Raw genomic sequence first — 13,757 nt, 5'->3', positions numbered from 1 at the left:
GATCTTGACATTCTTTTTACTTTACATAAAATATTCTTTACATTCTACTGTTGTTCTATTGCCATTTATTTACAAGTATTATAAATTTTATAGGTAAAATATTTTTGCGAGAACAAATTACGATTTATAACATTGCTACTATGGTAAATTATTCCTTTGCTTTACAAGTTTTCACTTTACAAGCGGTCTCTAGGATCAAAGTAACTCATATATCGAGCATTACTGTATACAACAAATGCCTTTTAGTTTCCATCTATCAAATCCACTCACAAGGCCTTAGTTGGCCCAAGACAATAGCAGGAAACACTTAACTATGTTGCCATGCAATAGAACCAAACACGGAACCACGATACTGAGAAGCAAACTTCTTACCACAGTGCCATGTCAACATTTCAGAAAAGACCATTTTACACATAAGAGAAAGTAATCTTTATATATAAAAGTGAAGTTGTGTGTCTGTCTCCTACGATTTAGATTCCTAACTACTCCCACATTTTGCAATGCAGTGTAACCAAAAGTGGGTATCTTATAGTCGTGATTCATATCGAGCCCTTCTGGGTATTAGCGCGCGTCTACGATTTTAAAAAAAATTTACCATCATTTTTTACCATTTTAATGCATTTTTTCGCTATTATATAAGGGAAGTAACTCTCTAAAAATGTCTACGATGAGTCAACGATTTAAAAAAAAATTTACCATCATTTGTTTTCCATTTTTAATGCATTTTTTGCTATTTTTTGGCTATAACTCTCTAAAAATGCTTATATAGTTATTTCCCTTACAAACCCGAGCAACGCCGGGCGATACTGCTAGTACAAAATAAAGAAGAATGCAGCATCTCAATTTGCCTGAAGCATGGCTGTTTGATTGATGAGTTTGGTTTAACCCTTTAGTGTTCAGATTATTCTGTCAAATGTGATGTTTGTTTATTTATATTGTTTTGAATTAATCATGCATCATCTTGTAGTTTAGATATTTCAGTGATGTGATTTTTTAGTTTTAGAACGACATGGGAGGTGAGAGGTGAGATCTGGTCAGTTTCAATATAAAACAGGTTAAATATTTTGGCCAGATATGGCCGGTTTGAATGTTTAAGGATTAAAGCCATGTGGTTTGAGGTTCACTGCCACTAACTCTGGACACTTGGCTGGTGCCATCTACTGCAGACACTGAGGAACGTTATCTTACTTGGAAACAGGAAAGGTATCTCACCATAGGAAATCTGCCTCAACAATTTCTATCAAACAGTATGGAAAAGTGGACATTAAGGTGATGGAATGGCATTAGTGTTAGATGGTTTGACTGGTAAGCCAAAGAGTGTAGACCTGGTACAGCTCTCTGAGTTACCAGTTCCAGTCAAACCAACTAAGCCATGCCAGTATGGAAAACCGATGCTAAATGATGATGATGATGGTGATGGTGATGATTAGCTGTAATATTTTGTCTCAGGGAAACATCTCAAAGTGAGTGATGCTTTAAAAACAAAGGGCTTCGCTCGGAAGGCCAGTGACTCACCAGATACAATGTTTCAACCTAATTCACTTTTGTATAACTTTCCCCTCATAGAACTTGGTCCAACAGAAAGATATTGTGTGATGTGTAAACAGACTGGGTGACCACACTGAAGATGAATTAGACCCATCAACTCAACTAGCTGAAACTTACAAACCCTCCAATTTGTCTGTCTTGTTATCTCTCTTGCAGTTATAACTAACTGCAAACTTATTTATAAGCCAAATTAAATATACAATGAAAATATCATATTGGTTTCAAATTTTAGACAAGGCCAGCAATTTCAGTCGAGGGGATAATCTGATTGCACCGACCTCAGAGTTCAACTGGTATTTATTTCATCAACCCCAAAAGGATAAAAGGCAAAGCCGACCTTGGTGGAATTTGAACTCAGATTATAGACAGATGAAATGCCTATAAGTATTTTGCCTAGCATGCAAACAATTCTGCCAGATCACCACCTTACAGTGAAAGCATCATATTGTGACCACTTTGGGACAGGGTTTTTGTTTGAATAACCACACCTAGTTGACAACCTCAAACAAAGAACATAACAATACCCAGAGTATGCTTGAAACCACTAATTTTGATAACAATAACTATTTAGTAACATAATCTGTGAATACTTTAAGTAGATTCCCATGTATGTTAATACAATGAATGAATTAAGGTGAAAGGAGTGTTACATCATTATTGGCATACAGTAAATATTTTGTAAACCAAAACATAACACTGGTTTTTTACTATTAACAGACAACCTATAATTTCTGTGAAATGTGGATGAAAGACAAGCACCTACATATCCAATCTGTCTTTGTGTATTTATTTGCTTAAAAGTTCATATGGATAGACTTGAAAGAAATATAGTAAATGCTGCACTGAGGTGTGGATTCTAACAAAACTGTATCAGTTATATAGGTAAAGGTGTGGCAGTATAGTTCAGTCCCACTGTGTGGCACTTTGGACAAAAGTCCTCTACTACAGGCTCAAATTAATTTAGGCCATGAATGAAATTTGATAGACAGAAACAGTATGGAAACCTCCAATGTTGGTACAAAGCCAACAATTCTATCTAGGACAAGAGGGTTAATAGAATTACATCATACCCCAGTACTTCAGTTATGCTTTATTTTATTGAACCTGAAAGGATGAAATGCAAAGTGGACCTTAGCTGGATTTGAACTCAGAATGTACAACTAGGAAAAAAATCCAGCTGAGCATTTTGTTCGACACACTAACAATTCTACCAGCTTGCCCCCTTAAGATAAACAAAAATAATAAAAACAATAATAAATAAATGAATAATTTTTCTGCTTTTATTAATATGCAAAAAGGAAACTAGCAAAAAGGAAAAGTACAAGCAAAAACTGATGACATTAATGATAATGATGATGATACATGTGTTTGTGAGAACTTTTTCTCTTCTTAATGTAATGAATTTTAATATAGTTACTTGATGCTGATTATCAGACCTTAAACTAGACGGCAATATATTGTAATATAGTTCTATTTGATAGTGAGAGTCTTTGTTTATTTTATATAGTCACTCTATTGTGTAGGTTTCTCAGGAAAAAGGAGTGTTATTAATTTGAAATACAGGAGGAGAAAAAACTTTTTCAGCAAAGAGATAAATACAGTTATTGTTTAATACAAAGTCAGCATTGACTGAGCAGAACTATGAGCAAAAGTACTCTAGCAATAATAATTCTGATCCTTTTTTTAAATTTTTATTTTGAGACCCAGGAAGACATAGAATGAGGTGGTGAAATACAATCTTCAGTTGTTGAGTCTCAGGAAGGTAATGACAAGTGACCGAGACTTCTGGTGATTTGCTGTGCTTGAGAAGACAGTCAAGTTAAGTGAATCATGGTCATTGCTAGTGTTGGTGATATGTAAAAAGCACTCTTGCTAGTGACACATGAAAAGGCATCTGTGCCAGTGACACATAAAAGGGAAACCTGTGCCAGTGACACATAAAAGGGTACCCATGCAGGTGACACATAAAAGGACAACTGTGCCAGTGACACATGAGAGGGCACCCATGCTGGTGACACATGAAAGGGCACCCATGCTAGTGACACATAAAAGGGTACCCATGCTGATGACATGTAAAAGGGCACCCATGCTGGTGACACATGAAAGGGCACCTATGCCAGTGACACATAAAAGGGCACCTATGCCAGTGACACATGAAAGGCCACCCATGCCAGTGACACATAAAAGGGCACCTATGCCAGTGACACATGAAAGGGCACCCATGCTGGTGACACATGAAAGGCCACCCATGCCAGTGACACATGAAAGGGCACCCATGCCGGTGACACATGAAAGGGCACCCATGCTGGTGACACATGAAAGGGCACCCATGCCAGTGACACATGAAGGGCACTCATGCTGGTGACATGTAAAAGGATACCTGCACTGGTGACCCATAAAAGACACCCAGTACACTCTGTAAAGTGGCTGGTGTTAGGAAGGGCATCCAGCCATAGAAACCAAGCAAAACAGATGACTGAAGACTGGTGCAGCTCTCCAGCTTACCAGTTCTTGTCAAACTGTTTAATCCATGCCAGCATGGAAAACAGATGTAAAATGATGCTGCTGATAATGATGATGATGATGATGATGAATATTTTGTACCTCATACTACATTATGCAATGCTAGTGTGTTATGAGACTATCCCATCTTTAAAAAGAAATCAGACTGGGACCACTGTCTTCTTTATAAAAGCATAGTTAAGGTCAGCTACCCTTTTTGTGCTTTCCAACTATGACCATCAAGTATTTTTTTAAGAAGATTGCAATCATCACCAGTCATCAACATTCCAGACATGACCATCTCATCTTTTTTAAGTGAATCATGGTCATTGCTAGTGCCAGTGACATGTAAAAAGCACTCATGTCAGTGACACATGAAAGGGCACCTGTGCCAGTGACAAATTAAAGGAACCCATGCACTGACATGTAAAAGGGCATCCATATTAGTGACACCGTACCACTTTTTTTTCTTGTTTCAAAAAAAAAGGGGCTTATTTTTTATCTTTTATTTGTTTTGATCATTCAGTTGTGGCCATGCTGGGGCACCTCTTTGAAGAATTTTAATCAAACAAATTTACCCCAGTACTTAGTTTTTGCTTTTTAAAGTCTGGTACTTTTTCTATCAGTCTCTTTTGCTGAATCACTAAGTTACAGGGACATAAACAAACTAACACTGATTGTCAAGAAGTAGTAGGGGACAAGCACAAACGTGAAGACTCACACACACACACACAACAGGTTTAGTTTTGTTTGCATCTATTAAATCCATTCGCAAGGCTTAGATTAACTCAGGGCTAAACCTGGCCCAAGGTACCACACAGTGGGATTGAACTCAGGACCATGCAGTTGGGAAGCAAACTTCTTACCACACAATCATATCAGCAGCTTAATCTATAAGTCTGCTGGCTCAGAACTGACCAAGGACAAAGAAAAACAAAAAGCAGTGTGGTCGTGGGCGAAATGCTTTTTGCAAAAGATTTGATGGTCATGGATGGTCACAGCTGAAATGTTTTTTAAAAAACTGGGTGATCACAGGTGGAACACTTTTAAAAATAGCTAAGATGGTTGGAATAGTTTTGAAATTAGATGAACATACTTTTTGCATGCTCTCTCTCTCAATATATATATATATATATATATATATATATATATATATATAGATAGATATTTATCTACTTGTTTCAGTCATTTGACTGCAGCCAAGCTGAAACACCACCTTTAGTTGAACAAATTGACCCCAGAACTTATTCTATTGGGCTCTTTTGCCAAACCGCTAAGTTACAGGGACGTAAACACACCAACATCGTTTGTCAAGCGATGGTGAGTGGAGGACAAACACGAACGCACAAACATACATACATACATATATATGTATGTATAAATATATATGACGGACTTCCTTCAATTTCCATCTACCAAATCCACTCACTAAGGTTTGGTCAGACTGAGGATATAGTAGAAAACACTTGCCCAAGATGACATGCAGTGGGACTGAACCTGGAACCATGAGGTTGGGAAGCAAGCTTCTTGAACATATAGTAATGAAGTTTGTCTGTGTTAGTCATAAACGGTGGTGATAGCTTATATATGAGTTGCTAGAATCAAGTAGTTATATGGTTTGTGGATGTGCTATACATATGATATAATATTAAAATACCTAATAGGCAGAGGAGTGGCTGTGTGGTAAGTAGCTTGCTTACCAACCACATGGTTCCGGGTTCAGTCCCACTGCGTGGCACCTTGGGCAAGTGTCTTCTACTATAGCCTCGGGCCGACCAAAGCTTTGTGAGTGGATTTGGTAGACGGAAACTGAAAGAAGCCCGTCGTATATATGTATATATATATGTGTGTGTGTGTGTATATGTTTGTGTGTTTGTGTTTGTCCCCGCCCAACATCGCTTGACAACTGATGATGGTGTGTTTATGTCCCCATAACTTAGGGGTTCAGCAAAAGAGACCGATAGAATAAGTACTAGGCTTACAAAGAATAAGTCCTGGGGTTGATTTGCACGACTAAAGGTGGTGCTCCAGCATGGCCACAGTTAAATGACTGAAACCAGTAAAAGAGTTAAAAGAGTATGGTGCAAGTTTGCATATGTGTGTTTGTTAAGGCATATATAATAGCTATCTATAAATAGCATAAGCATGTAAGGTGTGGAACCTAGTGGTCAGATGTTAGGTGCATAAGGTTGTGCATTTCATTCTTGGATTAGGCAATGCCTTGTGTCCTTGAGCAAGATACTTCTTGCCTACACAACTGAGATTTCTGGTCGTTTGCTGTGCTTGAGAAGACATCTCAATCTAAGCAAAATCAGGGTTGTCCTTGCATACAGGCATGTCCCTTGCATCCCTCTTCAACTGAGCATTCCAGATCTTGTGTGCTTGTAGTTGCCAGTGCCACATAAAAAGCACTTGTGTTAATATCACATAGAAGCGCCCATGCTGGTGCTGTGTAAAAGATCCAGTATATTTTGTAAAGTAGTTGGCATTAGAAAGGGCATCCAGCCATAGAAACCATGCCAAAACAGACATGGGACTATGACAGTTTTACTAGCTGGCCAGCTCATATCAAATCGCCCAACCCATGCCAGCATGGAAAACAGATATTAAATGATAATGACTACTGTAATGAGTACCATCTGAGAGTTGGTGCAACTGTCTCTCTCTCCAATTATTATTCTCTCAAAGTTCTATAGTGACAAGGGTGGATATTTATGTCTGCTGATAACTACATGGCACCTAAAGCAATCTGCAGGCTACCTTGCCATGCATTTTTCTGAGTAACAGCTGTTTTTGTAGTATAGGCAGTGCTGTCTAAAGGTATGGACACACTGGGCAGTTGCATGGGGCTTTCCACAGATCTAAGGAGCCCAATTTTAATCTATATATCCTATTGTGTATGTAGAGGCCCTAGTACACTGCTTTGCCAAGGAGTCTGCTAGGACAACTCTGAATATAGGCATGTGTGTGTGTGGCATGTATATATATGTGCGTGTGTGTGTGCATGTTGGCATGTATATGTGCATATGTATGTGTTAGGCATGTGTATATGTGTTAGTCACCTATATGTGTGTGTTAGGCATGTGTGCTTTGCTATATGTATATGTGAGTGCAAGTGTATATATGCAGTGTTGTATGCCTACATGTAAGGGCTTTGTGTTTTTCGTCTGTGGTGGCCATAATTTTATATTTTTACATATGTATATTTACATGTTAATAAGTAGTTCATCAACAGTATGAGTGTATGTTAGACCTGTTATTGTTTAGCCCCCTATTCAATGAACCCTGATCAAGCAGACCTATGATTTCAGTCCTGACATTCTTGTCTCTTCAGGGTTTTCTACAACACGACTATATTATCTATTGTATTATTTCCTTTTTAAGACAACAGGATATGATTTACAGGAGATTAGACTGTTATTTCTAGCATATCAAATGACCACGTAAAAGCTCCTTTGTGTGAGCTGCAAGTACATGTGTGTTTGATTGAGGCTATGCTGGAGCACCGCCTTAGGTTTTAGTTGAAGAAATCGACCCCAGGACTTAATTTTTTGTGAACCCAGTACTTATTCTATCAGTCTCTTTTGCCGAACCGCTCAGTTACAGAGACATTCATACACCAACATCGGTTGTCAAGCGATGGCAAACAGACAGACACACTAATACATACATGTATGTACACACACACACGATAAGCTTCTTGTGGTTTCCGTCAACCAAATCCACTCACAAGGCTTTCGTGGGCCCGAGACTATAGTAGAAGACACTTGCACAAGGTGCCACGCAGTGGGACTGAACCCGGAACCCTGTGGTTGAGAAGCACCCTCCTTACCACACAGCCACGCCTGCGCCTGTATATTTACAATTTATAGGTAAATTTTGATAAAGTGCGTGTGTGGATGGATATGTGCATGCGCCTGCTTGTTTAATATCTGTTATGTTTTGTTATCTGATGTACTGCTGTCTGACTGCGTGTGGAAAAAAAAAAGAAAAAGAGAAGAGAAAACGAAATAAACGTCAACTTACCATTATATAACCATAGATAATATAAAAGAAAAAAACGGAACCGCTGCATATAAGAAACTGGAGTGTACGCGACAAAGTGCTTAAATCAAAACACAGTATTTTCACAGTCTGTTGTTGTTCATCCTCTTGGTTCGGCGTACTGTCATCGATTCCCATGGTGTTGTGTTTCGCCTGCGAGTTAGCATGATAATGAAGGTAAGATTCCAAGTCGATTGTGTTGGTGAGGTCACGGTGGGGAAGGGAGCTGGATGTGTTAGAAAAACCGGAGCGGTGAGCAGTAAACGAAGAATAAGGATTGTTATTGCCTTCAGTGCCTACGTTAAGCGACGGCTGCGTCGGTGATGGTTGTGGTAGTAGTGGTGGTTGCGGTGAAAAATGCGGTGGTAGGTGAAAGTGAGCGCCGCCGCTCTCGCGGGAGGTGTTACTAGTGCTATGCTCACGGTAACGCGACATTTTTAGGAATTAAATGTACGGAAACCTACAAAAATAACGTAGAAAAAAATATCGACATTAAAAGAAAAAAAAAGAGATTAGTGAATAGTGAGTAAATTAGACAACACTTCATTTTTTTTTTAAGTTAGTGATGCAGAATATCTTTGACGCATCCAAATGATGTAAAAAGATTTTCTTTTACCTCCAACTTTCATATGAAAAAACATGGGTGATCTTGGATTATAACGTACAATTTCACTTACTTAGAGGATTTGTAACGATAAGAACATTTCTGTTTTGAGGTTGACGCAGTTAGTAGTAATTTTATTTAGCTTTCACTTTTGATGGCGTTTCTACCCCGCGACTTTCAGCTCTCAGTTTCTCTCGATGTCAGTAATATTAGCTGGCCCCAATCGTTTCGGTCAAGAATTGCCGGGCCGGAGGAGGGATTGTCCTCGGAACTTTACCAACAGGGAAAAGTAACAAGCCCTATTCATACTATCCACTTTACCATATTTCCAGTGATGACACGTACGGACACTGACAGCACGATTTTTGAAGAAACACCAAATATTATTCACAATGCAGTTTTCCTTTAAAAGGCTAATAAGAAATTCAAAAATGGTGTTTCGGATATGACAACTTAATAAAAAAAAAAGTTGTTAGTTTAAAATTATCACTGTTAGAGCATTATTAATATTGATTTCATTCATTCGCGAAACTAAAAGTAAAGCTAAAGTTTGCGGAAAGTGAAGATGGTACTTTATTTCAGCAAAATATGCAGTAATATTTATAATCAATCGATGTATGATCCTTATATTTGGACTTTTAAAAAAAATTAAAGAAATACAAACACACACACAGTCAAGGAACCATCAAGGACCCTTTATGTAGTCGCTCAACCAGCTAGAAATAACAACCAAATCTCCCTTATATCCTACTCATCTTAACAAAGCGGCATATTAGATGCGCACTGTATTTTGAACAAGGCACTATAAATTTCCCCATAAGAAGTGCCTTTTGCCAACTTCATTCTAAACTTTTACCGTAAGGAAGTTAACTGAATGGACAAGAGTTTTATTGTATAGTTTTTATATTAATACTTATGCTAAACATTTTTCGTTGCTAATTAGTAATATGATTTAAGAGTGATGATTAGATCCCCCTTCTCTATTCAAGTACACACATTAGTTTGTCTATATAAGTTACCAGGTAGCAAAAGCAAGTTCAAAATAAAACTAGGTAGAAAATTTTTAGACAAATCTCTCCAATTTACAGGAACATAGAAGTGACAATTAAAAGAAAACTTTTAAGGTGCTAAGTATAAAAGAAAAAGGTGTCATCAAGAATTTCTCAAGTGACGCATGCCAACTAACATGTTTTATTTCACTGTGTTTGTTTACACTCAACGGAACCTCAATTCTCGCTGTCTCATCTCTATATATAAATATTTACTATAGACCTATCCCACTAATGTCGCTTACACTAACGAATTGCAAGAAATGGTAGCCAAATCTTCTTTAAATCACATTCGACTGTCTTACGAAAAGTAAAGACTCATTAGATTAAGTTTGTATATACTGTGCCTGGAAAAAAAAAAAAAAAGGTATGATGTGAAGGGGTGGAAGTTGTTTGATCATATGTCTGCTTAAAGGAAGGAGTAGATTAAATAACGATTACAACTACTACTGACACACGTACAGCTTAGTATACGTATATGTCTCAAGCTTTCTAAACATAAAAAATAATGCATACTTCTTTAAAATTTACATTCGTAAATATAATGATAGATAGATAGATAGATAGATATATTTCCTAGTCAATCAGTTGGATGTGTTATTAACAACTTAAGTAAAACGTTTCAAGACTACCACCTCTTAATCAAATACAATAAAATAAATACAGAGAAATAGTATTTATGACTAAATTGTCGGTGCGCAAAGCAAGTTTTTTAAAATAACTAATTGAGGTACCGATGAGTGTAAACAAACACAGTGAAATAAAACATGTTAGTTGGCATGCGTCATTTGAGAAATTCTTTAAAAGAAATAACTGTTCTTAACATAGGGCACAAGGCCAGGAAATTTGGCAGATGAGAAGCAGTCCATTTTATAGATTCCAGTACTGTCCTTTACTGGTACCTTATTTAATCGACGCTGAAAGGATGAAAGGAAAAGTTGATATTGGTTGATTCGAATTCAATATCCACCGATATCAACATTACCTTTCATCCACAATGTAAGTTTTTTTTTCCACGCGATCTAACAATTCTGCCAATCTACTGTATATTATTACAAAATGAAAGTGAATATAACAGTGCGTGTGATTTTTTAAAATTGTTATACGGTTTTATGTGTTTTGTCCAAATGCATGATTTGAAATCAAAATCCCATGTCGCCAAAATTCAACTAAATAGATACAAATTAGGTATTGTGTATGCGCATTTTGCGCGAAAGTGCGATTGGCACATAAGATGCACCATTATTTAGCAAGTATATTTTGTGGAAAACTAACAAATTTAGAACGTTTCACCATGCGGTTTATTGAAAGATATTTTAAAGTGGGTTTTGCAGGCGAAATGTAAGATTTTGCACACGTAAGTAAAATGTCAAGACAGTATACTGGAATAAAGTATGAAACTAAAAATTTATCATAAATAAACTACGTTACACGTGTACCGTGTTTCAATTCTATCTTCTTTCATATCAGCTGTCCAGTTGTCTATATTTTAGCCAAGATGTAAAACTCCTTCTTACGGCTATATTTTGTGTTACCGCAATCGGCCGCAAGTGTTGTGCACCACTATTATTATGGCTTTGTTGTCATCCATAGCAAATGGGTAGGTATAAGTTTAACATTGCTTTCGTCTAAGAGAATTTTCACTTAGATAATTAAAAGATGTTTCTTCTAGGCAATGCAGTCATTAAATAAGATAAGACATATCAGGTGTGAGTTATGTATACAGGAGGAGACGTCATGAGATGATGTGACCTTTCCGCATAAATGCCGATATACCTACCGTAAGCAAATTTTTCGTATGTGTCTGCTAACACTGTAATAATTTGGCCTCTTTTCACTATTTTGTTATTAACAACAATTACTGTACCCAGCGACTCGCTACAGCATTCGATCACCCATCCGTAATACGGGCGCATCAGACGCAGGGCAAATTTTTATATGATAAAAGAAAATAAGAAGCATTTTATACGCTGGTAAATGAGGTAACATGACGCATGAAGTAATGTTAAAAGCATTTCCATGGGAACCTTAAAATAATAGTACAATTTAGTAAAACTAACAGCCAGTGTGACTTAAGTCACACTCCATTGAGTTTGAAAAGGGAAAATATTAAACAAGACTAGAGCGTCACGGCTGGAATGCATTTGATAATAAACTTCTTCGTTCAAAGCCAACTTGCTAAAAACGAGCTTTATTGTTGGTGCGACTCGAGTGGCTAAGATTCCTGAAGAATTAGGGCGTCGTCGTAAATAGCCGTCATTGAATTACATTTATGAAAAGGAGAGATGGCGGAGACGTCGATATTTGCTTTTCCATAAAGAGTGAAATTTCGGGTTAGATGTCCCACTCCTCATAGAGTAAGCAAAAGGATAGCCCCCACCAAGCGTTTCATTTGTTAATATTCCTGTTTCATACAACAGTAATTATTATTACTGCTATTACGCAAAACATACGAGTATATATTTTCTTAACATTTCAACTTTAATCTTTTATTTATTTATTTATTTCATATATTGCCACATATAATTCACATTACAGCCCTACACCGTTGTTGATCAAGCAGACCTATGAACAGAAGAATTTCTGTCGTGACCGTTCGCCGGCACTTACGTTTTTTCTACCCAAAGTATCTCTTAAAACAATCTGAAGCAACGAGTGAGATCTGGCTGTTTTTGTTTTATTTTTTTTTTTTTCAACCAAGTCGAGTAAACACACAGCCTTCACTGAGTAGTACAGTCAGTGAAATGAACTGTACTTTCTTCCAAAATGTGAAGCCTTTACAATGTTAAAAAATCACCAAGTAGAGAGAAATAATTCGATAGAAAGAAACGATAGATGACACCTTTCTCGAGTAACAAAATATATCGCTATGGTTTTCTTTAATTAGTAAATCAATTACGATACCCAATGCACACTAGTCAAGTATATTGACTTGAATAATAATTGCTAGTTAGAAAAATTAGGTTAAAGAATAAAACAAGCATTAAAAATGCTATATATTGGTTTGATTTTTATCTTAGGTGAGGCCGTTAAGTACCTTAAAAGGACAGCACAGTTACGGCGACTTCAAAACATATGCTGTTAAACGATAAACTCTAGCTGTCATAGCAGAATACATAAAAGAAACTTTTGCATAATATACTAAAACATCGATCTTAAAAGCAGTTCGCATCGACGATATCATTCACCAAGAAAAATCGAATTATTTACAGATGTTGACTTACATATTTGACAGCCAAGCGATCCGGAAGTCCTACTACATCATCATTTTATGTTTTATATTAAACGTCATCAAATAGTGATTACTTAATCGTGTTGACATAACCGACCTGGAATTTGTAGTTGTCTTCTCTTTACTAGCTTCTATGTGCGTGTCTATGTATGTGTATATACTCACACTCTCTATCTCCCTTGCCCCTCTCTCTCTCTCTCTCATAAATGTAATCTTTTCATTCAGATTTCGCAATCATTTTCTTTTCGGTCTTATTTTACTAGTTTCAGCCATTGGAATACCGCCGTGCTGGGAGACTGGGGATATTTCTTTTAAGGTGCTTTTTTTTTTTATTTATTTTAACATCTCTAAGTGACCGCTAGGTCACAACCTTGAGATAAAGGGACAAAACTCGTCACACTGGTAAACATTTACAGTCGCGCACACGTGTATGTATGCATGCGTTAATACATGTACATGGTGTTTGGGCTAAATTTGACAGTTTGCATAAAAGTCAGTGAAAACTCAATTTCTCATCTATATTAATAAAACTTGGTGAGACATCAGACTCGCTACCAAATGCAGATTGGTAAATGCAATTGTCTTCCCAATAGCAACATATGGATGTGAAACCTGGACACTAAAGAAAGCTGACCAGAAGAGAATTAATGCATTCAAGCTTTGGTGTTGGAGAAGACTTTTGCGGATTCCATGGACAGCGAGGCTCACCAATGGAGAAGTTCTTAAGCAGATCAGGCCGAAAATGTCGCTAGAAGCTAGGATCACCAAGCATAGATTG

General features: G+C 37.1%; 1 protein-coding gene across 3 annotated transcripts in view; it reads right to left on the bottom strand.

The window, feature by feature from the left end:
- LOC115213927 (adenosine 3'-phospho 5'-phosphosulfate transporter 2-like) overlaps positions 1–13,100 on the bottom strand; it is a 37,105-nt gene extending 24,005 nt beyond the window's left edge. The window contains exons 1-2 of one of the 3 annotated variants that reach the window (XM_029782922.2): positions 12,972–13,100; positions 8,077–8,554 (exon numbers count right to left, since the gene is read on the bottom strand). In XM_029782922.2, the coding sequence (XP_029638782.1) occupies positions 8,077–8,529 (453 nt within the window). In that variant the 5' untranslated portion in view covers positions 8,530–8,554; positions 12,972–13,100. Of the gene's footprint in view, positions 1–8,076; positions 8,555–11,186; positions 11,441–11,527; positions 11,549–12,971 lie in introns of those variants that run through there. The other 2 variants (XM_036504697.1, XM_036504696.1) reach the window with 2 other exon arrangements.
- Positions 13,101–13,757: the final 657 nt, after the last annotated feature.

Source organism: Octopus sinensis, linkage group LG7, assembly GCF_006345805.1.
Source record: "Octopus sinensis linkage group LG7, ASM634580v1, whole genome shotgun sequence".
NCBI classification, from domain to species: domain Eukaryota; kingdom Metazoa; phylum Mollusca; class Cephalopoda; order Octopoda; family Octopodidae; genus Octopus; species Octopus sinensis.
Note: the sequence above shows the minus strand (reverse complement) of the source record. Positions and strands in the feature narration are given on the sequence as shown.